We start from the raw sequence: 24,065 nt of genomic DNA, 5'->3' as shown, positions 1-24,065 counted from the left end.
AAAGGGCTTTAGCAGCCATTTATTCTTTAGCTTCTTAATGGCTCCACAAACCGAAGCCTTGGTCCGCCTCCCTGTCCGTTTGACCACGGTCTCTAGGGCTCCCCCCTGTGGTACAAAGCATAACTGCGGGCATCCCGGCAACGGGATCTCGGAAGGTGCCCTGACATCGTCCTTGGGCCAATCACAGGTAATGGAGGACTCTGGCCAGGAGGCGAAGGCCGCAAGATTCAGGCTGACTGGCAGGGACAAACTCCCACTGCCCATGCCTCGATGCCTCCTCTGGGGGCCCCTGAGGTCATGCGAGGGCCGGGAGTCTGTCAGCCTCAGAGCATAGGGAAAGGAAGGCTGGCATCTCATGAAACACAGCTCCTGGAAGCTTCCCTGGCTTATAGGGGTGGGGGGAACTCTGCCACTGCCAGTGTCAAGGACAACCCCAAAGGCTCCTTCCCACGCCTTTGGGCTCCTCTTGGCTCGGTGTTCTGGGCTGAGAGTTAGCTTCCCGGGTAGGCAGAAGCGAGGGGCACCCACAAATGATCTTAGCCCTGTTGTCTGAGTGGGTTTGGCAGGACCCTGTGTCTGGCTCACTTACTCATGTGACCCTCATGATGGCTCTGTGCTCACACCTCAGTTTATAGAGAAACCAAGGCTTGGGATGATTAAGTGACTTGTGCAGGGTTACATGGCCAGTGAAGGGCAGAGCCAGGGCTGGAGCTTGGTAACACTGCTCTGTATATTTCCCAAAGCTGGAGGGAGGGCGGTGCAGAGTCCCCCAATCCCCAGAGGAGTCCCAGCGACGGAAATGATCAGAATGAAACACTGACCTCTAATCGGGGGCTTCCAGCTATGACTTGAATCCCCTGTTCTGGAAGCATCTATAGGGGTCTGTGCTCTATGGGGGCAGACCTGGATCTTGCTCCCGTGAGGGAGCATCCCTCATGTGCCTGGGGAAGCTGAGGCTGCCCTGGGTCATGGGCGGGGCCTGAGCCCGCTATCCCTCTTTGAGGAGCAGGGGAAGAGAAGGGGCCAGGGTATGTATATGTGTGTTGGGGCGGGGGTGGGGGGGGGGGGCTACTCAGCAGTTCTGTGCTCGCCCTGGTGGTCCTCCCTCTGGGTTCAGGGAGGCCTGATTCCCCAGGAGCCAGAGCACTGATAATAAGTAGCCTCTCTCTGGCTTTTAGCCTTCTCGAGCCTTAGTTTTCTTATCCATAAAATGGGGGTCGTGGCAGTACCAGCCTCACAGGTCAGTGTGAGGAGTCAGTGAGATGGGCAGAATAAGGCTGAGGTGCAATTTTTACTTCTCTTCCACCTCCCCTTGTTTTCCTCCTCCTGTGTCTTCGTCACTGTCCCAGCTCTGGTTCAGATCCCAGATCTGTCATTTCCTAGCTGTGTGACCTCAGGCAGGTTACCTAACTTCTCTGAGCCCACATTCCTGTTCTGTAAGATAGGAATGCTCACACCTGCTTCTCAGGGTTGTGATGAGGAAACGGTATCATCCCTGTAAAGCTCCCACACAGGGCCTGGGGCTCAGAAGCCTCTGTGGAAGAGGATTTCTTCCCTCCTTTATTCTCTGGCCATAATCGGAAGCCATCCCCACATCACCTCTGAGCCCAGCCGCTGCGTCGTCTCTCACCTTCCTGACTCCCGATCGCCACCTCGTGGCCTGACAGGTAACTGCAGGTACTGAAGTGAAATTCCACCTAGCTTCTGACCCGTCTCCAGGATAGAGCAGCAAAGCACCCCAAGGTTTGTTAAGGGGAGGACTGCTCATAGAAGGCTCCTGGGCATTCTGCGCAGAGGATAGATGCACAAGGGGCTGCCTACCATTGAGCCCATTCCCACTAGGTTCTGTGCTAAGAACTTTCTGTGCATCACTTTGTTACTGATTTGCCGCTGATTTCGATCAGAGTTTTCCAAATGAACAAATGAAAGCTCCCGGAATCATGGTGGGGCACATCAAGGGTTCCAAGGCCTTGAGATGTATGTTTTTCTTTATCTGTGGAGTGGGTCTAGGGGTTTTTGTTTATTATTCCTCTTCAGGCCACAAATAGATACATCACAATACTCTTGTGTATTATTCAAAATCTCATAGTGTGCTGACTTTATCTCCAACTAAGTCAGAGAACGGTTTGTGCCAGCTGCCCTTCCAGTGCCAAAGGCCTGAATGGCTCCTGGCGTGTCCAGCATGGGTACTGGCAGCACCAGGGACCTTACCTCCTGCCACCTCTGGCCTCTGGGTCCTGAATTCCACCCAGGCGTGCCCCACGCCACTGGTGCCCTGCCGCTGAGCATTTGCTCTGGCCGTTACTCCTCCAGAAGGCTTTCCCTAAATTTCCAGGCACAGCCGACGAGCTTTGCCACTTCGAGTCCTTTATGCCTCTCTCGTAGCTCCTGCTTCGGCTCCGTCAGGCGGGCATGCGTCCTGAGAGGTCTGCCGGGCAAGAGGTGAAGATCAGGGGGAATGGGCAATCCGGGGCTATCTCTGCTCTCCAGTCAAGCCCCAGGGGTTGCTCTGACGTCAAAGCCATCAATAGAGCCCCCCTGTCTGCCTGTCAGCGCCCGGGGTCAGAATCTGCCTGGTACGGGGTCCCAGGACACTAGAGGCAAAGAGGACATCTGAGGCACAGCGGCGCTGGCTGTAGGAGGGGAACTCCTGGGAGGGAAATGGGAGAGCGGGGTCTTCGCCTGCCAGGTGGACGTCACAGCCCTTCCTGCCTCACGGGGCTGCGAGGAGTAAGTGGAACGAACCGTGCAAGGCTCAGCACAGTGCGTGGGGCACGGACAGTTGCTCGGGCAGCCGCTGGAGAGCAGGCCGGCATCACTGCCTGGCCCCGGGGGCGCTGTTCCCATCATGGCAGGGGGCTGCAGGGCTGGGTGCGGTCGCCCTCCTTCTGGCCATCCTCCTAATGCCCGTGGGACCACTGTCTCCCTGGCCATCTGTCCAGGCGGATGTTCGTTCTGCGTGCGGTGCCCATCCCTCACCTTCTCTGGTCCAGGGCTCCCGCTGGGCAGGTTTCTTGGGCCAAGCTGGGGGACGGCAGCACAGGGGGCGTCCTGGGGGGCAGGACCGCGCTATGCCTCCGACCCCTTGGGGACCCAAGGTTTGTAGGGTAGGCTCAGAATCACATTCCTCTCCTGGGACCGCCGCCTTCTCAGCTCCCACGGGATCCCCGGCCTGGACCCTCTCCAACCCCAAGTTCCCGAGAGGAATCACCCTGGAGCAAGTTACTTCTCTCCAAGCTTCGTTTGTTGTTGTTGTTGTTTGTTTGTTTGTGTTTGTGTTTGTTTTTCATCTGTGCAACGGGATAAGGAAGAGCTGTTCTGGGTTGTTGTGAAGTTCGGTGGGCTGAGGGCGTTCTGTTCCCGGCTGCCTCCGGAGCGGGGGTTGGGCGGGAGGGAGACCTCCTCCCACGCCCTCTGTGTCTCCAGGGACTCAGCCTGTGTCTCCCACCCCTCCTGTGCCTTCACCTTCTGGGCTGGGGAGAGAAGACAGGCAGGAGACAGGGGAGCGCTGGATTAGCACGGCCCCTCCTCTCCACCCCCCCCCCCCCGCCACATTTTTTAGTGACAGGATTTTAAACGGTTGCTGTAGGCAAGAGAGTTTGCAGCCCACTGCTGGGGGTGGCAGGCGGAGCTTGGAGGCCCCTCTTTTTTTATTTTTAAATTTTGTCATTTTTTTTTTTTTGAGGGAGAGAGAGAGTGCAAATGGGGCAGAGGGACAGAGAGAGAGAGAGAGAGAGAGAGAGAGAGAGAGAATCCCAAGCAGGCTCCACACTCAGCATGGCCAACTCGGAGCTAGATCCCGACCCTGGGATCATGACCTGAGCCGAAATCAAGAGTGGGATGTTTAACTGGCTAAGCCACCCAGGCGCCCCCTGGAGGCCCCTCTTGCAGGAACCTGGGCCTGGGGCTTGGACGTGAAGACCCGGATTAGTCCTGTCTCTGTGCTGTGCCGCTGGGCTGTGACTTAATTTCTCTGGGCCTCAGTGAGGCCACTCTGAGTGTAGGAGAGTTTCCTTGATCCCCAGGTCCCTGAGCCTGACCTTGGAGGACCACGGGCTTAAGGGGACAGCTGGGGTGCCGGTGAGGCCATGGATGTGCAGCCAAACCTGATTTGGAGCCCTGGTTCTGCTGCCCCTTGTTAGCTTTGTCATATCGAGCCGATCACTACCTCCTTCTGAGCCTCGGGTTCCCTTCTGAAAAATGGGACCTTAATACTTGCTGTTCCGGGTGTTGTGGGGTGCAAAGGAGGAAATGAACCGGAGTGCCTCCACTTATCTAGGTTTTTGGCTGTGAGAATTACCCAGAGGCTGAAGAGGGCGAGGGGGTGGGATGTGCCCCCTAGGGGGCGCTGGTGTCCGCGGGCGGAGGGAGAGTAGCTAGCTAGAGGGGGCTTCCAGGTAACCGTGGCCACAGCGGTGGGGACTGGGGACGGAAGGCTGAGAAGGAGGAAGCAGAGAGGTGGGGGGAAGGGGAGAACATTAGGACATCAGATCCGTGGACGTGAGGCCCAGAGGCCTCCAGGATGCACAGATGTATGAAGACGCACAATGACACACCCACGTGTGGACACGCGAACATCTTCACCAACACACAGAAACACGGCCGAGACTCTGCCCGGATCTGGACAGCCTTGCTGGTAGACATCGCTGCACAGGATACACTGATACCTGGCGGACATGTAGCTTCATGCGCAATATATCCAGACCAATCGACCCCCAGAGCTGTTTCCACGGACACGCACATACACCCACCTACATGCACACTGATAGTCCCCAAACTACTCTGAGGAAGTTTGAGAGTCTCTGTGCCTCTGAGTCTCTGCCCACCCTCCCACCTCTCCTGGATCCCACAGTCATGTCCCATCCCAAGTCCTCATGATTACTCCAGGGTCTGGCCTCAGCTTCTTCATTCTCCCCCTGGGTGAGTTCACCCACCTTGTGCCTTGTGACCGTCTGTCTGGCTCTTGAACACCTGGGTGCTCCGCCTCTGATCTTTTCGAGGCCCCCAGCTCTGCTCCCAGACATCTCCGCTTGGATGCCCCAGACACCCTCAGCTCTGCGTGTCCCAGGCCAGAGTGCTTCAGGAGCCCCCATCTCGGGGATCTAGCCGTTGCCTTGACTGCCCTTCTTGGTTGTCTCTAGGATCTGTCCTCTTCATTCTCCCCACTGTTCTCCCCCTTAGTCAAAACCATAGTCACCTGTCACCTAGGTGACCCAACCAACCTCCGTGCCTCTATCCAGTCCTCCCAACCCAATCGGATCTATTCTCCACTCGTCATCAAGACCCTGGGTGGTCTGGCCCTGCCTCCAGTCTCATCATTTCTCATTCCCCGCCCCCCCCCCCCGCAAACTTAGCTATTCTTCTAGTTTAGGAGATTTACAAGATTTTGCCTGACCCTGAGATATTGCACAAGCCCAAAGCACTGGCAGACTCCCCACCTAGTCTCCTCCACGCTGGCTAACTTCTGCTTGCAGCTTAATATGTAGCTTCTTCCAGGAAGCCTTCCATGATGCTTCGCACCTCCAGGTGAGGTTGAGTATACTGTAACAAGGCCTCTCCATCCCTCAACTGAGCGTATGTCACAACCTACCTCCTGGAGGCACAGACTACTGATCCCTGGTTCTCAGACTGGTAGCTGGCACTTAAAGGACCCTTCACGTCGGTTGGGTGAATGAATGAATGAATGAATGAATGAAGAGTGCTGCAGAATGGGAGAGAGTGGGATGGGATGGAAGTGTTTAAGCATGGAGGTGATTCAGGGTTGGGACAGGCCCAGGATTAGGGAGACGATGATTATGGGATGGGACAAGGAATGGGTCAGGGCAAGAACAGGGCCCCGAGGCCTCCCTCCTCCCTGATCTGCTGTCCCTGGTGCCCCTGGAGAAATCCCTCACGCTCTGGAGGGCCCGGCCCCGCCCCACCCCTCCCCTCCCCCCAAGGAGAGGCGGCACAGGCGTGTACAGGTTGGTTTATTTACAAATATACTGATGTCTCGTCTTTTGTTGTTTCCATTTTCTGCTTTTGTGGGAAGAGGCAGAAGGTGAGCGTGGAGGGCAGGGTGGGGGTGGTGATGTGGTAAACGCTAATAAATAATTTAACAATGACAAGTTATTAAATAAAATGTGTCTGGGGATGGCGGGTGGGCAGTGAGTCTGTACAAGGAAAACAGAGGAATGGCCGGCGGCCGGTCCCCACGCCCAGCTGGGCTGGGGGCACCAGCAGACAGGCTCATTGCAAACTGCACCTTCCAAGGGCCAAATGTTGGAGGGTCTTTCCTGCTCCCCCAGCCCTCAGGCCTCGTGCACCCGGAGTGTGGGTCTGTGAGCCTCCATGCGCGTCCGGGTGTGAGTGTGTGTCTGTGCGCGCGCGTGTGTGAGTGCGGATCCTCTCCCCCCCGCCCCCCCCCCCCCACAGGGCGGAGGGAGCCCCAGAGCTGCAGGTTCCCAGGACAGGAGGTGAAGTCCTCAGCCCAGGTGGCGCCCAGAGCTCTGGCCAGGCAGGGGTCAGCCAGTTCTCCTTCCTCCAGGCTCCCCGTGCGCGTGCGCGGAGCGCGAGGGGCGCGAGGGGCCCTGGCTCCACGTGGGCGGGTGGGGCAGCCTCACTGCTAAGCGGCAGCTGAGCCCCCTAAGGGAGAAGAGGTTACCCGGACCCTGCGATGGGGGCCTGACCGTGCTCAGGCCCTGCTTGTCCAGAGGCAGTGGGCTCCTCCCCTCCCCCTCCCGGGAGGCCCACAACATGCCCAGCCCGCTTGCAGGGACCGCTTCTCCTGTGGCTCTGTGGTCTGATCTTTGGAACCATAGTGGCCCGCGTCTGCGTGGCCCCCTCAGGGAGGCTCCGCGGGGCAGGCAGATGAGGCTCTGGCTGGGGGCAGGACCCCACGTCTTGTCTCTCCTCTGCCTCTGCCTCATTTGCGGTGTCAGTTGGGGCCGATTCCTTCCTCCCTCTGAGCCTCACCTTCCCCAGCAGGGAAACGAATTCGGACTTGGTTTTATCCTGACACTCCCCCTGCCCACCTCACACTTCCTGCCTCTTCCTTGGGGCCAGACCTTTACCTCCCTCTTCTCTTGGGCTTCCCATCCCAGCCACCACTGATGATGGGGTGGGGGGGGGGAGTGCCCCTGACTACTCACTCTGCCCCCCCAAAGGCTGCACTTCCCCCCACATGAAGCAGGAAGAGCCTGTTCATGGCAGCTCACCCCAGATTCCAGTGAGCCTGCGAGCCTCTGCGTGCTTCTGCTGGGTCGCCCTGAACATTTGCTTCCTTTCTCTGAGCCTCAGGTTCCTCACCGGAGAAATGGATCCCCACTAATGTTTGGACAGGGCTAGGTCTGAGTGTGAATGGCTCTCCTTCTAGAAGCAAGCCCCTCAAGGGTGGGCCCCACATCTTGTTCATCTGTGTCTCCACACCCAGTCCAGGGCTGGGCGGAGCGGGCATCAGTGTCTGGGGGCGCCTGAGGGAACTGGGGGCAGTGAGCTGTAGCATACGGCAAGTTCCTAATCACGACTGATGGGGTGTCTCTGGCCCACGGGGCTCTCTAAGGTTCCCTTGGCTGTGGCCATCCATGGGACAGGAGTGGGGGGGGGTGTCTCTGTACCAGCTCCTCATAAGGAGCCACTAGTGCACAGTGGGGACAGAGCCGTGGCTGGACTTGGGAGGTTGGGAGGCCCCCAAATGGGAAGAGATGCCCTCCAGGGGCTGGCAAAGTTTCCTAAGACAAGTCATGTCCCTCTGACCTGGAGGCCATTCACCAGAGGAAGAGGATGAGGAACTGACATGGTGCCCCTGCTCCCTCCCCTCTCCCAGCCCAGCTCTTCCAGCTGCAGGGTCAAGGGAGCGGACCAGATGACCGTTCCTGAGGTTCCTTCCAACCGAAAGAGTCTGGGAGAAAAGGACCAGGGCTCCTGGGGTTGGGGGCAGGGGCCGCCCCAAGTGCCCTCAGCATGATTTGGACCATGTGAGCACAAGAGAAGGAAGAGAGCATCTCTCAAGAAACCAGCATGGCTGTCTTAAGGGACCGCTGGTGGCCCAGGACGAGAGAGGGCACAGCTGGACTAAGCTACAGAGAACAGAGGACAGCGGCCAAGGTCCCTGTGGGAGCCTGTGTGGAACGAGGAATGCACGGAACGGCCAGGCTGGCTGCCCGGCCCGAGGGGGGCTGCTGAGAGTCCTGCCCCCATGACAGCTCTGGTGAAAAGCACAGGACACTCCGGAGAAGCTGAGGCCTCCCCACTGGACAGAGGAGCAAAATCACAGGGCAGGTTGGCGAACTTGGAGGATCCCAGAGGGAGTCAGGTGGGGGGCCCAAAGGCAGAGAGAGACACCCATCGTTCTATTAGCTCAAAGCCTGGACTGGGCAGATCTCAGGGTGGCGGCCTAGGGCTTGATGTTAGAATTAAAGGCAGGGCTGTGAGCACCTAGCCGAGGACACAGTGGCCACCAGGGGCCAGCGAGGGGGTCACTGAGAACAGGGCCCTCACGTCCTCTGTCGACAGGGTTAGAGCTGAGTGGATCCGGGGTGGGGTGGGGTGGGGGGGGTGCAGATCTGGCTTCCGGCGGGGCGTTTGCCAAACAGGGCTGGAAGCGGACTGAAAAGCATCATCCAAGGACGACTGACCGGTTCACGGCCAATGCCAGACGGGGAGGGGCCCTGAAAGTTCACATGCCTTCGGTAAGAAGCACAGGGCTGACCCCTGACACGGGCAGATGTGCTCAGGAGGGACAGCAAACGAGTGGTCACAGAGTTGGGGGTGCAGAGAAACTCCACAGGCTGGATTGAATCAAATAAGAAGAAATGTAAGAAGTCAAAAAGTCAAGGTCCTTCACTGGATCTAAATAAGAAATGCCCCCTCCCCCACTTACACACAGAAGAGAGATGTGGCTTAGCTGCCACATGTGTGACAGCCAGGAGATTCAGTTACAGAAGGGAAGGGTGAGTTTCTAGGTTATGTGGCCTAAACTGTGCACTGGATTTTGGGCCACATTAACAGAGGCAGGGTGCCTAAAGCAGGGGAGGTGGCTGGCTGATGTCAGTGGGAAGACTGGGTTGTATCTACTCCACCTTTAGAGGGAAAGCTGGAGCCCAGCTGAGGGTACAGTTTTAAGAGGAAGAGCTGGAGAAACTGGAAAAGTCTGGCTTTGAGAAGTGAAGACTCAGGGCTGAAAAAGGCAGAGGCAAAATCAGCAGAAAACGGCAGCTGATTCGGGGCCCGATGAAGTAGCGGGCTCCTTGCCACTGGAGGGATGCGAGGAGAGGCAGAGGGAGCCACACCTCAGATGATGAGCCGAGTGGGTGACTTTTGAAGTTGCTTTCCTGCCTGGAGGTTCTGCCATATGTCCTCCTTGGTTCTGGGGGCTCTGTCTCTGCCCGTGGAGCTGGTCGCGTCTGGGGCCGCCCCGCCAGCTCAGGCAGCACCTATTTAGGCTGAGGCTGGGATACATCTGGGTCTGCATGTTTCAAGCCCCAAACTCTCCCCTCCCTCCCTCTCCTCCTTCCTTCTCTCCTATTGCTGTCAGAAGGGGGGTCCCCGCCCCCGTCTGGCCTCTTTCCCCTCCCTGACACGGCCAGGCTGGCCTACAGAGTGCCTCTGTGTCTCTTTTAGCTTGTCTACATATCTGTGTGCGTATCACACGGGTGTGCCTTCGAGTGTGCGTGTTTGCAGGAGAGGCTCAGTCTACCCTCCCCAGGGACTCCCCCTCAGGGCTGTGCCTCAGTGGGCCTGGCACACCTGCCAAGCTCTTCCCCACTTCTGTTCCAGGCTCGGGCTGGGACAGGTGAACCCAGGCTGGCAGGCCTGCCCTTGGAGGTGGGGGAGGTGGGCACCAGCCCAGGGCGCAGGGTCCTACGCTTCTCGCAGGTGACGGACGGGTGCCGCGCGCAGCATCCCTGTCCTGGGGCACGCGCGGGGGCCTTGCCTTGGCCTAGGCCCGGCCTGTGGAGGTTGGCTGGACACAGAGAGGACGTTTAAAAAAATAGAGAGAATTTAAGCTTCCCAAAAAAGAGATGGGTAGGGAGAAGGAGGTGATGGAGGCCGAGGTGGGGCTGGGAGGCGAGTGGCTTTCCGAGACTCTGGGTCCCTGGGGTGACACGGTCTCTGTGGGCAGGATACAGCCCTGCCCAGGCTGCGCCCATCTGCCTGCCCGGCTGGCCCAGGAAAGGGCACCGTATGGCTGTGTGTAGAGTCTATGCGGGCGGTGGGGCTGGCTGCGGCGGCCGCAGGCCCACCCCAGGACCCTGGCCCAAGCGTCCATGCAGCCAGCTGGCTCTCAGGAGGCGAAGTAGGAACTCTGCATGGAGTAGAGCCGGTCGATGGGGTTCCCCACGCGGGCCTGCAGGGAGCCCACGTCCGAGGAGCCCAAGAAGCAGTCGCTGAGGCTGGTTAAGGAGGTATCGCTGTCGATGTCATGGAAGATGGAGTCGTTCCCTGAGGGTAGAGGGGGCGTCAGGAGCCAGTGCAGGCTGGGGCTCCTGGGGGCCCTGTTGGCCCTGCAGGCTGTGTGGCCAGAGGTGAGGAGGGACAGGATGGCCTGTGGCGGCAGCGCGGGACCAGAGGTGCTGAGGGCCATGGGTGGGGTCGCGAGGGCGCCCCTGGCGTCAGGAGGAGGCAGGTGGGCTGTGTTGGCAGGGCCTGCCTGGGCCCGGGGGTGGGAGGTGGCTGTCATGGCCCCAGGCCTGCCAGGTCAGGCAGCAGGCGGGGGCGGTGCTGGGGCAGGCAGGGGCTGGGGGCGGCTTACCATAGGGGTTCATGTGGTCACCTGGCATTTGGGGCGGCGTGAGGCCCTGCTGGAAGGGGTCGCTGCTGCCGTAGGGGCTCTGCTCCATGGCCACGATCTGCTGTTGTGGGGGGGCCAGCGGCGTGTAGGAGGCCATCATGCCCTCCATGCGACTCGACAGGACCTCTGGGGACAGAGCACACCTTCACCGACCAGCCCTGTCCACCTGATCCTGGAGGTCCCCCCACCCCGGGAGCCCTCACAGATGTACCTTGGGAGTTCCCACGGACCTCCCTCCCACACGATCCCCCAGTCCAGGGTGCCCACACCGTCCCTCTGACCTCCTCCAGACTTCCCCAGGCTGCTTATGGCCTTCCAGGGCCCTTGAGCCCAGGTATCTGACCCCTGGCCCCTTCCCCAGACACACACTGTAGTTCCTCTTCAAAAATCAGTTTATCGAAAGCCACAGACCTCCCCATCCCACCTCCTCCCTTCCTCCAGTGGCCTTGCCCTCCAGGAGCTCACCACCTGGCAGAGACAGACATTAAGCAGCCAGTAATCATTCAACATGTGGGTGCAATGAGCTCCCTGCATCTGAGGGCATTAAGGTGGGGCCCATGCCCGGGCCAAAGAGCTTCAGGGAAGGCTTCCTAGAGGAAGCCTACCTCCATATGACTTAAAGAACCAGCAGGGGTCCAACCATGCTAGGGGGCAGGCATGCCAGGTTGAAGGGCAGCAAAGGCAGGGAGGGGAGAAACTGCTGGGTCAGAGCAGGGAGCCTGGTGCACAGGGCTCCACTGTTGAGAACGAGAAAAGGCCAGGAGTGGGGAGGAAGACGGTTCCTTCGGGGGCCCAAGCTGAGTGTGGGTTTTCCCTGAGGCTCTAGGAAGTCAGGGGAGGGTCTCGGCCAGGGAGGGGCAGGCTGGAGGCCAGAGGCAGAGACCACTGAGGAAGCGGAGGGAGGGTCTGGGGTCCCTGTAAGGTGAATGTAGGAATGACAACCCCTGGGAGGGGCATGAGGGACACGGGACAAGAAAACCACTGCCCTACTTGGCAACCGAGCAGATGCAGCAAATGGAGGACAGGAAGGGTCAGAGGTGACTCCCGGTTATTGGCATGGCCACCGGGTACGGAGTGGTGCCATTTGCTGAGATGGGGTGGGGAGGAGGAGGGGGTGTTGTGCGGATGGGGTAGCAGGGTGCTGTGTGGAGTACAGTATGGGCTGTGATGAGCTCAAGGCAGACTGTGGAACATTCTCAGGGAGGCTACATCTCAGGGGCAGCTGGGAACACTGAAAGGTGTGACATAGCTCAGGAGGTGGCTGGGAGACCAGAGACAGTGGCTATAGCCCCAGGAGGCCAGGCTGTCTTGGGAAAGGCGGCAGAGGAGGCAGAGGAATAACGGGGCTCCAAGGCTCAGATGCAGCCGGGGACACTGGCCTGGCCCCGAGTCCTGAGTAGGAGGGGCTCCCCACTAGTGCCCTAGCATCTGCCCTGGAGTCCTGGTCTCACCTGGAAACAGGCAGCTCTAGGGCCGCGACTCTACTAGGGCAGTCCCAGGAAGATCTCCGTGCCCTCCCTTCAAGGCTCTGTGTCCCCATGGGGCTTGGGAGGCCAGCCCCGGCCCAAGAAATGGACACGGCATTTTGGCAAAGCCCAGCGTTCAGGGGCCTGGCCACTGCCCTCAAACTGGCTCCTCGTCACTCAGCAGGAGCCCACCCCCAACTCCTCAATGGCTTGCGGAAGCTCTCTGGAGATTTCTCCGGAGACTTCTGCTAAATTGTAGCATGGGCAGTGGGGTGTATGGTCATGTTAAAGGGGCTGGCTTTGCCCCTTACGAACTGAGAGAACCCAGCAAGTCCCTTGGTCTCGCTGAGCATCGGCGAGCATCGCCGTGACAATGCCCTTCCCCTCGTGGGTCTGTGGGAGTGAAGTGAGGCAGACCATGGCCAGCAGTGAGAAGGGTGCCTGGTACAGTGTGAAGGTGAGAGATGGTTGCAGATTTGTGGTTGTTTTTTGTTTGTTTTTTTAAGTAAGCTCTATGCCCAACGTGGGGCTTGAACTCACGACCCTGAGATTGAGAGTCACGTGCTCTACCAACTGAGCCAGCCAGGCGTCTCAGATGGCTGCAGTTTTGACTTTGATAATTCTGCCACCCCTGTGGGCTGCCCACCCTGCCATCCCTCCTCCTGCATCCTGCCCGTGGTCCCCACCGCCTCTCTTGATCTCACCAGGTTCCAAGGTAGCAGTTCCCTGAATCCTGATCACCCCCCCACCCCGCCCCCAGAAGGTGTCAGTTGGGGGGCTGGGGGGATCTCATTACCAGAGGCTGAGCCTGGGCCCCAGCGCCCTGGCCCCGGCTCACCTTGGCCCAGCCGCTGGGAGTTCTGCTGTTCCTGCTGCTGCTGGTGCCGCCGCGCCAACTTCTTCATCTGCGGGGAACACAGGTCGTGCCAGTCCCTGCCCCCCTGCCCCCGTTCATTCCCAGCACCTCCCATCAGGACCCTGTCTTCTGCCCGCACCCCTGCTCCATCCCTGCCCAGCGGGGGTAAGCGGCCTCTCACCTTGGCTCTTTGGTTCTGAAACCAGACCTGGACCACACGCACGCTGAGGCCCGTCTCCGCCGCCAGAGTCTCTCGGACCTGCCCGGATGGACGGACACAGATCAGGCCGGGGGTGGGGGTGGGGCGCAGGGGGCTTGGGGGAACTGTGGGTTGGCGGGGAGGTTCAGGGAGGTCCCCGTCCCCAGCAAGAGCGGTAGGGGCATTGTCTGGGAGGGCAGCGGGTGTGGGGTGTCAGCCCCGCCCCACCCCGGGGGCCCCTCACCTTTCGGCAGGGCTTGGAGGACACCTCAAAGGAGGCCTTGAAGGCTCTTCGCTGCTGCGTGGTGAGGATGGTCCGGGGTCGCTTGGGCCTCCGGGGGTCCTTCCCGTCGTCCCCACTGCCCTTGCTCTGGCTGCCCTGCCCCTTGGCTGGCTTCATGTCTCCATCCTCGTCCTCACTCTTCACTGTGGCGGACATACCCGGCCCATCAGCTTTGTACAAGGGTCTCAGCCTTGTCCCCGTAGGCAATCTGTTGCCTGGCGGGATCCCATTACTTCCAGCCAACACCCGCCAGGGCCGGCTCCAGGGACTCCCGAGACCCCAGCCCAGCACGTCAGCCTTACAGAAAACTCGTTCCCACTGCCCTCGCCCAAGGCCAGCGGGCCCCAGGACCCAGGGAGAAAACTCTGGGGAACCTTCTTCCTTGAAGCTTCTAGGGACTAAGAAATGTCAGGCGATGACATACCCCAGACATTCTCACACAGGAGTATTCATGACCACAGAATACATACCCCCCCCCATGGAGTTACACACTCAACCATCTGCATACGTGCACGCACACTGGCACGTGGGCCCACGGAGACCTGGGTGCACGCAACTCGAAGACATATTCACTCACACACACACACACACACACACACACACACACATACACACACAGGTGCATGCTCATAGGTGGACACATACAGGCATGCACACACCTGAACAGGCACACACACACACACGCAGAAGCACGTGTATTCACCCAGAGACACACCCACACCCACCATGCACATGCGGCCCCTTCCATGCCCCAGAGTTGTGGGCCTCGGAGATGCCAGCCCCGGATGGACACCACGTGCTTCCTGCTGCCCCTGAGTCTGAACTGGCCTCCTTTTCCCAGGCCCATCTTCCTCAGAGCATGAGCCCCTGTGGAGGGGGTGGATCTCTTCCCTCCAAGAGCCCCTCCCAGGCCTGATAGGAATGGGTCCATGGCACCCGGTCAGTGTCTGCTCTGCCATGAGTCCAGGCAGCCTCCACGGTGCCCTGCCCATGGGTGGACAGAGGGACAGACAGATAGGGGGCTCACTACTTCCTCCAAGGGCCCCCACAGTAACAAAGCTCTTCGAGATGGGCAGGTCTTGTGACCGTGGGCTCTAGGTTACCCTAGGTTGCCCCGGCTCAGCAGACCAGGGTATCTCCTCTCCGCACCCTCTGTTCCAGTCCTCCCCCACTACCCTGGAATGACACGGCACCAGCCTTCTCCCTGGCTTTTCCCTTCCAAGACTCATTCCTCCTTTCCCCTACCTGCCCTTCTGCCAGGAGGGCTCTAAGCTGGCACAGTCCTTTTGGAGGCTGGAGCAGAGTAGAGGGGTGCCTTCATCCTGGGAAACAGGGTCTTTCCCTGCACCCCTGAGGGCCCCCATCCGGCTGGGAAATGACAGCTCAGGCTGCTGCTCCCCACTATGAAGGACGCACCAGATCCCTGCCTCTCGGCCACCACCAGCCTGCAGGCCTGTTGCTGGCAGAGACGCCTGTGGTGCTGTGCCATGGCGGGGGCCACGGCAAGGACAAGAGAGGGTGAGGGCGGTGGGCCGGAGAGCAGGGTATGTGCGTGTGTGTGCAGGTGTGTAAACCACAATACAGTGAGCAGGTGGATAAACGGGTGTGTGGCCACACGCAGAGCTGCTCAGTGTGCGTGTGATGTGCGTGCTGGGTCATGCGTGCGCATGTATGCGTGTTTAAGTGGACGTGCACGTGTGTGTTCCTGAGTGTGGGCTTGTGCGTGTGTGGGCATCTAAGCACATGTGTCCATGTATATATACTCCTGGGCCTGCGTATCCACACATGCATTTTATTTTTATGTGTTTGTGTGTGTGTGTGTGTGTGTGGTCATACGCACATACACCGGTGCACAACACACGTGCTAGTGTCCATATGTGCATCTGTGCGCCCGGGGACGTGCACACACATTAGTGGCAGGTAACGGCATGCGGTCACGTCAGTGCCACGTGCACCGGATGTGGGTGCACCGTCTGTGTAGCTCAGGTCCTTTGCCGGCAGGGGCCCCTCCCTGCCGCCTGCCCCCCAGCTCCAGCCGTGGCTCACCGGAGTCGGACTCGTCGGGGCTCACGGAGCTGAGCAGGTCCTTCTCCTTCTCGTAGTCACCCTTGCACAGCAGCTGGCCCTCCTTGAGCACAAACTCGTCGCCCTTGCGGAGCTGCCGCTCACACACACAGCAGCAGAAGCAGCCCAGGTGGTACACACACTCCAGTGCCCGCATCACAAACTCCGTGGGGGCGATCTTCTCCATGCAGCCGCTGCACTTGGCTGCGAAGAGCCTGCAGGGGTACAATGTGGGCGCATTGGCTAGGCTCGGGGGTCCCTCCCGGAGGCCACTGCCCATCCAGGGCTGGCCTCTCCCTCCTGCCACCCTGGCCTTCCACCCCAGGCAGGAGAGGCCCACCCTGGGCACAGAGCCAGACAGCGGGAGGCCCTGCAGCCCTCCTCCACTGGCTCCCAGGGCCCTGGTGGCCCCAGGGTGGGTGCTGGGCATCCTGCCCAGAGACGCGCTCCCTAGGTGTGTCAGCTCAGGGTCTTTCCTGCTCAGAGACACAGTGGCCACTAGAGGGCAGAGCACAAGGTCGGCCTCAACCTTCTCGGAGAGCCAGGTGGTTCCTGCCCTGAAAAGGGCAGGCTGGTCTACCCTCACCCCAGAACCTGCTCCGCTTCCTCCTTGCTTGCCCCTCTCTCCCACATCCAAGCAATCCTTGGCCTCGTCCAACTCACCACCCAAGTAAGGCCCCTCCTCTCCTGCCTGAGCAGCTGCCCTAGTCCCCATCCTGGGCTCCTGGCCCCTCTGACCCTTCAAACTCACCCCCCAGGATGAGAGCCAGAGGGAGCTGTCTGCAACACACATCTGCTCATGCTGTTTCCCTGCTCCATGCTCTTCCGTGACTCCCTGGTGCCTCAAGGCCCTTTACATCCTGCCTCTTTCTCTGTCTTTGCTCCCCCAGGCCATGGCCCCGTGCAACAGCCTGCAGTTTCTCCAGGCCACCTTCACACTGGCCTTTCAACATGTTCTTTCTCTGCCCCTCAGCTGAGCTGACACCTGCTTATGCCTCATTTCAGCTTAAGTGTCTTTATCACATGCAGAAATTCACTGAGCATGTACAGTGTGCCAGCCGCTGTTCTCAGCACTCTGTAGGCAGAAATGCATTTAATCTTTGCAACAACGCTGTGAGACAGGAGTGAACACGGATCCCATCTTAGAGATAGGGAAACTGAGGTGCCGAGAGGCGGAGTCACTTGCTCAGGGTCACGTGGTAGTAAGTGATGGGGCCGACTCGGAGCCTGGGCCTGATCCAGCCCCTCCATGACGAAGCGGACCCAGCTTCCATCTCTGGAGACAAAGCCAGGCGGGGGTCTCCATGCCTCCAGCCAGCGTGGGCAGAAAGGTCTGAGCAGCACGGCCCCTCCCCTGCCCTCACCTACTGACCGCTCCTCCCGGCTCCCTCCTCCCCGTCACGTGCCCTGCTCTGTGGGAACTCAGCCTCAACAACACTTTGATGGAAAAATTTATGAAGAATCAAATTATTGCTGCTGGGAGGGAATTAAAACCATTTTTCATTCCCCACGTCCCTGGGCCACGTCTGCGGGCGCCACCCTGGGAGCGCTGTGCACATCCCATCCCTCTTTATGGCCCGCCATCACAGGCACGGATTACAGCTGCAATTCTCTACTAATCGGTTCTGGAACAGAAACGGCCATAAATGCAAGGCACTCGGCCTGCCTCCCTTCCCGGGGCTGCCATCAGCACCGCCCACGACGAGCGAGTGGGGCGCGGTGGACGGGGCCAATCCGAGGTCTGCCTGCTGCCCTGGCACTGGCCAGGGCGCTCAAATTGGGGGCATCCCCAGCAACCCCGTGCCACCCGCCTCTGTGCTACTGAGTGGGCTCCTACTCATCCTGCAGTGCCCAACTCCAAGGCCACCTCCTCTGGGAAGCCTTCCTTGATGTCCCAGTCAGGGAAAGTAGCCTCCTATGTGCTCACCTGAGATTCCCTCAGGCCTCGGTTCCCTCTACTGTGATTAGAGATGTCAACAGGACCTCCCTCAAAGGGCTGTTGTCAGGAGTCAATGATACTGAGCATGTAACTTGGTAAATGAATATCACATCACAGTGACTGCACATGTCAGCTTCCAACTCTTATAGGGGTTCCAAAGGCAGGACCTGGTTCTACATGATCCTCAAGGAGGGCTCAGTGAGTGTTTGCAAAGCAGGTGAGTGAAGGCTTGGGGTGGGCTGAGGCTCAGGCCAGGCTGTCAGCTGCAGGCAGCTGGGGCCCCACTAGCCCACATAGTACGTGGCTTTGCAAGGGGAACATGAGCTGGATTTCAGCTCCGATTTGGCTCTTTGGCTGGATTCCTTTGTTCAGGGTACAACCTACCCAACTGTCCATGGCAGCCTCAAGCAGAGGCCCCTAGTAATCTGGCTGGGTGTCCAGCTCTGCCAAGGTGCTGGGGAAGGAGCCACGTTTCCACAACTTGATGCTCTGACGTGGAGGATGCTTCTGCCCTGCCCCCCTCACTGTCCCTCTGTCCCCTCCCCACACTTCGACCTCCTGATCTAGGTGCCATGCTAAGTTCTGCAGCCTGGCCCCAGTGGCCTATGAGCAGACAGGCATCGGCTGCATCTCTGTGCCGGCATGGCAGGGCCGGGGTCCCAGGCCAGGGTCGGCACACCTTGGGCGTCTCCCAGACGGGAGGCCCTCTTGGGTAGGGGAGGAGGGCAGCAGGAGAGGTGACCCGCATTTGCAGGCACTGCCACCATGCAAGCTGCATTCAGAACATCCGTGCTAATGCCTTGGCAGCAGGGGGTCGATTGCTACTTTCTCCAAACTCATCAACACAATCTATTATTAATACTTCTCCAAAGGCTCAGTGCCGCCATTACGGAGGCAGCGCCAGCCACTCGGGGCATCATCTGTTATCTAGATTGCAAAAACTCAGGATATAAAACAAACTGCGCACACTTTATAAACGGAATGTGCCATCCTTTTGGTCTCCAAGCATCTCTCCACCCAATAAAACATCAGGGGGGGATGCATGAAATACTCGCTCCCAATTATGGGGCTGCCTTTGTCTATGGGAGCCGGAGTGAGCACTACGAACGCATGTGTGGGAGGGGTTGGGGGCACCAACGGGGTCCCCTCCTCTCTGTGAGCCTCCCTCCTGCCCTCGACCCCTCCCGTCACGAAGGGCCGGTGGAACGGGCCATTGAGAAGCAGTCCCAGCCACAGGCCAGTGGCAGTGGCGTTGGGTGGACTTGGTTTCAACGCTCAGTTCCACCACTTCCTGGCTAGTGACTGCACAAGTAATTTCTGCTCTCTGAGCCTCAGTTTACTGATCTGTATAATGGGCTCAACAACACCGCCCGCTTCTCCATGTGAAGATGCAGCGAGTTTTCAGTGTAAAAGCCGTGAACATAGAGGGAGAGGTCAGTGAGCTGAGCAGGCCTTTTGAGGTCAGGAGTGGGCCTCTCCAGGAATGCCGCACAGAGGCTGCAAATACCGACAGAGATAGAGTTGCTCTGGCTGAGGAGCTCTGAGCCTTCCTGCCCCACAGGGGCCCTGAAGCCTGATGCAAAAGAAAGGCCCTGCCAGCACCCAAGGCACTAGATCTGAGCCCAGGTCATGATCTCAATCCCGACTCAGCCACTCACCGTCTCTGTGACCTGGGGCAAGTCTGGGTCTGTGTCCTCACCTGCAAGACGGGGACAATAGTTCTCACTCCCCAGAACTGTGCAGGGGGTTCCAGATGGGTGTACTTCTGTTACCACACTTGGGCCAACAGGCTAGGATGGGGCAGGCCTGGGGGTGTGAGGGGATCGTGGGGGTGCCATGGAGAGGCTCTGAAGCTCTGGTTCCATCTGTGGCTTCCCCTCCACCTGTCTGGCCCTCTTGGTGCCAATCCCCTGGCCCAGGCTCCTCCCCCAGTCTAGAAGCTCCAAATCCAGAGGGCACCTTTAGGACCACACCACAGACACACAGGCTCACTGGCAACCCACAACCCCACTGTCCATGTAAACTGCCAATCCTTTCCCCCTGCTGTCCCTAGTGTCTAGAACACCATTCCTCCCACTCCCAACCTCTGACAACCAAACACCTGTGTATTCTGAAGGATTTAGCTTAGATATCCCTTCCTCCAGGAAGCCCCCCTTCCTCTCTCCAGTCTCAGATATCCACCTCACTGAGTTGCTCATCCTCACACCCCCTCCCCATTGTAGTATTTATCCTGAGGACTCCACTTGATCAGTTTCCCGGTCCACTTTCCCCAGGATCACCTGTCTTCCGGGCTGAGCACAAGGCCCCGTGTACACGAAGGTGAGCAACAAATGTTTGTGGAATGAACACTGAACCAACCAGTACAGTCTGGTCTCGCCTGTGAGGTAGGGCAACTTGGTCCCCAGCCCCAACCCAATCCGATGGGGGCACCCACCACCTGCCCTGGGAAGACAGTGTTTGTGCTGGGGGGCGGGGAGGGCACTGCTGGGGCGGGCAGCCCAGGGTTCTACCCTGGCTCCGTAACTTTTTCCCAGTGTGAATTTGATCAAAGACATTTAACCTCTCTGAGCCTCAGTTTCTTCATTTAAGAAACGGGAATGGTGGTACCTACCTACAGGGTTGTGAGAAGGCCCTATTGCACGCAAAGCCCTTGGCCCTATGCCAGCACGAAGAAGGCACCCCACAGAACTGCCATCTGCCTTTCTCTTGTTCCTTATTGTCCTTATTGTCGCCCTCACCGGGTCTCCGCCACTCCTGGGAGCAGCTTTCCTGACACCAGGTTTACAGGCCCCAACCAAACCTCCCTGTCATGACCACCCTGGGTTCTGGGTCCTTCTAGCTTCTGTCTGGCCTGAGCTGGACAGAGCACTCCTGGCTCAGTTCTCTGTGTGCCTGTCTCACCAATGTGAATGAACTCAATTACCATCACCTGCATCACCTCATTAAGTCCTTGAAGAACCCTAAAAGGAAGACACTGTTTCTATTCCCATTTTACAGAAGAGCACACGAAAGTGCAGAGGGCAGGTTCAAGGTCACGTGAGTCACAAGGTCACAAGCACCACCATATACTCCCTCCATGCTTTGTGCATTCAAGTATACTCAAGCGCGTTCAAGTGCATTCTGCCCATCATTCACCCTTGTCCTTTGCTGGGGGTGCCATTCCCATGTCTGTCTGCCCTCAGGGCTCTGAATGCCCCAAGTTCTTATTACTCAGCATTGGCCCAGCACCTGCTGAGTGGGTTTCTCTTAAACCAAACTGAACATCTCCCCGTCACAAACACATCCTCCCTCCGCCAGGATCGTCTGTGATTTCGGAGTAAGAAATTCCCTTTTTAGGGACGTCCTTCCCTTGAAGAGTCCCTGGCTATGAGAACACATCTCCATCTCCTCTGAGTTTTTATTGGTTTATTTGTTTAACGCTCAATTTATTAAATTCATGAAGCTAATAAAACTCTGAAAACCAATTTTTTTTCTGGAGCATTTAAACATGCATTACAAATCTGATTAATTAATTTCTCTTAAGCCACTGACAACTGCAGAGAGGCAATGCAGTATATCTGATTCTTTTACCTCCAATAAAACTGGCTTCCTAACGTCCTGGGGACCCTCCAGCCTCTCCTTGCAGGTTTTCAGCCCCAGGTCTCAGACTCCAGAAGCATGTGCATTAGGCTTGGAATCTTGGCTCTGTCACTTCCCAGCATAGGAACCACACACAAGCCTCTTCTCTCTGAGCCTCAGTGGCCCCATCTGTTCAATGGGGATAATGGCTGGGCACCGTGAGGCAGGCACCTCATCATTTCTTCAAGACTTCTGGCATCTGCTCACCACCCTCGAGGAATGGAGGCCCCTCTGTCTCCTCCTCACTATTCTGCCATTCACATACCCCATCGCTGCATTCTACAGTTTATGCAGCCCCTCACTGGGTCCTCAGCCTCAGAGTGCCCAACAATTTCAGGGTAAGTCCAAAGGCCTCATCATGGCACTCAAGGCCCTACTCCAGCCCCGTCACACCTGGCTTCAGATCCTCTGCTCCAGCTGCCAGGGTTCTCGTTGCTCCCTGAAAACAGCAAGTCCTTCCTGCCTCCTTAACACTTAAAATTCCATCTGCCCCCAAAGCCTGTCTTCTTTCTGCCTTTTGCTTCTTGTTGAACTTCTCTTCATCCTTCAAGACCCAATTCCAGGCTGGAAGACCCATCCTTCCTCTGTGAAGCCTTCCCTGAGACCCAAATATTTGTGTGTCTGAAGCCCTCACTGACCCAGAAATCAGACACTGGGTCTAATTCACATGCACCCATCCCACACTGGGTTCTGGCATTGAGGACGTGACTAGGGAGTGTTTGTTGAATGAATGAATAACCTTATGAGAAATGAAACGGGCAGCGCAGGTAGGACATGAGAACATTGGATACTCTGCTTCCAGAAGTTTGAGAATGCCACCAGGTAGCAAGACAAGTGAACTCACTGCTCTCGTCCCATGACCCGCTATACAGCCCGGAGTCCAAAATCCGAACTTCTATGTTGGTTAAGTTTTTTACACACCTCCTGTTGGGCTGGAGTCCAACTGTGCCCTCGTCCCTAGTATACAGGGAAAGCCCTGGGGTGGGAGAGCCATGCCAGTATTAAATGACTCCCCTGATCATAAGTGACCAGGCAAGGCCTGGACACCTAGCTCAAGGTGGGCCAATCCATTCTCTGTCCCGCGTCCCTATCTCCTGCTCACCAAGAGCTTTCTGGCGGCCCCCCTGGGCTTAGAGGTGCACTTTCCACATCTCTGGCACCAGCTAAGCGGCCCTGGGCCACTCTCATGCCTTTTTTGAGATTCAGTTTCCTCTTCCGTGAAAAGGGGGTATTGATCCTTCCCTCACCTGGTGATTGAGAATCGGTGAGTTTTTTTTTTTTTTCAACGTTTATTTATTTTTGGGACAGAGAAAGACAGAGCATGAACGGGGGAGGGGCAGAGAGAGAGGGAGACACAGAATCGGAAACAGGCTCCAGGCTCTGAGCCATCAGCCCAGAGCCTGACGCGGGGCTCGAACTCACGGACCGCGAGATTGTGACCTGGCTGAAGTCGGACGCTTAACCGACTGCGCCACCCAGGCGCCCCGAGAATCGGTGAGTTTTAACCTGTGTGAGAGGGTCTAGCCCAGTGCCTGGCAAGAGGGCATTTTGGCAAGTATGCCTCTCACTCCTTCCCCAGTCTGAGTCTCACGATGGTGCTGGGACACGGGCTCTGGAACCTTCTCTTCCTCCCCTCCAATTTCATCACGAAGCCCTCAATCATATCATTGGGTCCGTGCTCTCCCCATCTGTCTGTGCCTCTGAGGTGTATAGGCTTCTGTCAGGTCCTTACCGAGGGCCACACTGGGGACCAGGCAGATTTGGGCCTGGTTTGCTTTAGGGTCTCTCCAGGCCCAAATCCCACAGTGCCTGGAAACTCTCCCTCCATGGGGAGGGAACCATAGCCCTCTGGCCCACTGGCTATACCTTCTTACGTTCACCCAGCAAACACCCAGGGAGGCTGACTTTGAAGCTCTGAGCTCTCAAGCTCATGCAAGATGCTTGAGGAAAGAGGCCAAATCTGGTCCCATGGGGGCTGACACAGCATGACAAGTGCCTTGACAGGGTACACGTGACAAGGTACACAGGGTACAAGTGCCTTGACAGGGTGTACAGGGTACACGTGACAGGGTACACATGACTTTCTGGGGGGCACAGAAAGTCATGATGGTTAACCTGGAAGAGGTCTGAGGACTTTCTGGAAAAGCTGGCATGACACACTGGTTCTGAAGGCAGAAGGAATAGTCTGAAGAGTCTGAATCCCAGCTCTGTCACTTACTGTCTGACCTTGGGGCAAGGACCACGGTCCCCACCTTACAGGCAATCACTAGGATGTGTTTAGCCTCTAGGCACCACAGGTCCTTCAGAGGCTCGTGGGGAGGATCCCAGGATGGAGTGGTCGCAGAGCGCTTAGGGCAGGCTCATCTACTGTAAGCGTTCCAATAGGGGGCCGACATCATTATTGCTCTAGGGCTGTGATGTCTATGATGATGCCCGTTAAGAGATGAGCTGGAGTTCAGGGGGGAGTGCCCAGGGGACAGGACCCTAGACACACTTGGGGGCCCAGCTGCGGCCGCCAGAGTTTGCCTGTCACTTGGAGGAGCCGATGGGGTGAGAGCAGGCAGAGGGAGCCGCCTGGCCTCCTCCCTCCCGACTCGTTGACATCTCCCCCACGTGCCTGCCGCGTCCTTATCATTCCGGGCGTAGCTGTTTTTTATTTTGAGACAAAAAGGGGCCTGTTGATGGGGATCCAACTCAAACCAGCTGCAAACATCTGCTTTGATGCGGCGGCGGCGGCGGGCCAGGCGGGCGGCGGGAGCCGCAGGCAGGGGCCCCGGTGCGCGCGTCAATCACGCGGCTGGAATGCGCGGCGTGGCCGGGCGCTCGGACCGACGGCCGCCGGAGCGCGGGCCTCGCAGGGCCTCTCCGT

The 24,065-nt window shown here is 58.2% G+C and overlaps 1 protein-coding gene and 1 non-coding gene across 3 annotated transcripts in view; both read right to left on the bottom strand.

Annotated features, from left to right (window-relative positions):
- Positions 1-9,609: 9,609 nt before the first annotated feature.
- The window catches only part of LMX1B (LIM homeobox transcription factor 1 beta), an 80,275-nt gene continuing 65,819 nt past the window's right edge, over positions 9,610-24,065 (bottom strand). Inside the window, exons 3-8 of one of the 2 annotated variants that reach the window (XM_045467846.1) lie at positions 15,622-15,854; positions 13,537-13,718; positions 13,275-13,352; positions 13,076-13,142; positions 10,733-10,897; positions 9,610-10,422 (exon numbers count right to left, since the gene is read on the bottom strand). In XM_045467846.1, the coding sequence (XP_045323802.1) occupies positions 10,265-10,422; positions 10,733-10,897; positions 13,076-13,142; positions 13,275-13,352; positions 13,537-13,718; positions 15,622-15,854 (883 nt within the window). In that variant the 3' untranslated portion in view covers positions 9,610-10,264. The remainder of the gene's footprint in view (positions 10,423-10,732; positions 10,898-13,075; positions 13,143-13,274; positions 13,353-13,536; positions 13,719-15,621; positions 15,855-24,065) is intronic. The other variant, XM_045467848.1, reaches the window with a different exon arrangement.
- Positions 12,753-12,825, bottom strand: TRNAE-CUC. The gene has a single exon. It is a non-coding gene; the product is annotated as a tRNA-Glu (tRNA).

The sequence above is a fragment of the Leopardus geoffroyi genome, chromosome D4 (assembly GCF_018350155.1).
Source record: "Leopardus geoffroyi isolate Oge1 chromosome D4, O.geoffroyi_Oge1_pat1.0, whole genome shotgun sequence".
Classification (NCBI taxonomy): domain Eukaryota; kingdom Metazoa; phylum Chordata; class Mammalia; order Carnivora; family Felidae; genus Leopardus; species Leopardus geoffroyi.
The sequence above is the reverse complement of the archived record's forward strand: the minus strand, read 5'-3'. Positions and strand labels throughout refer to the sequence as shown.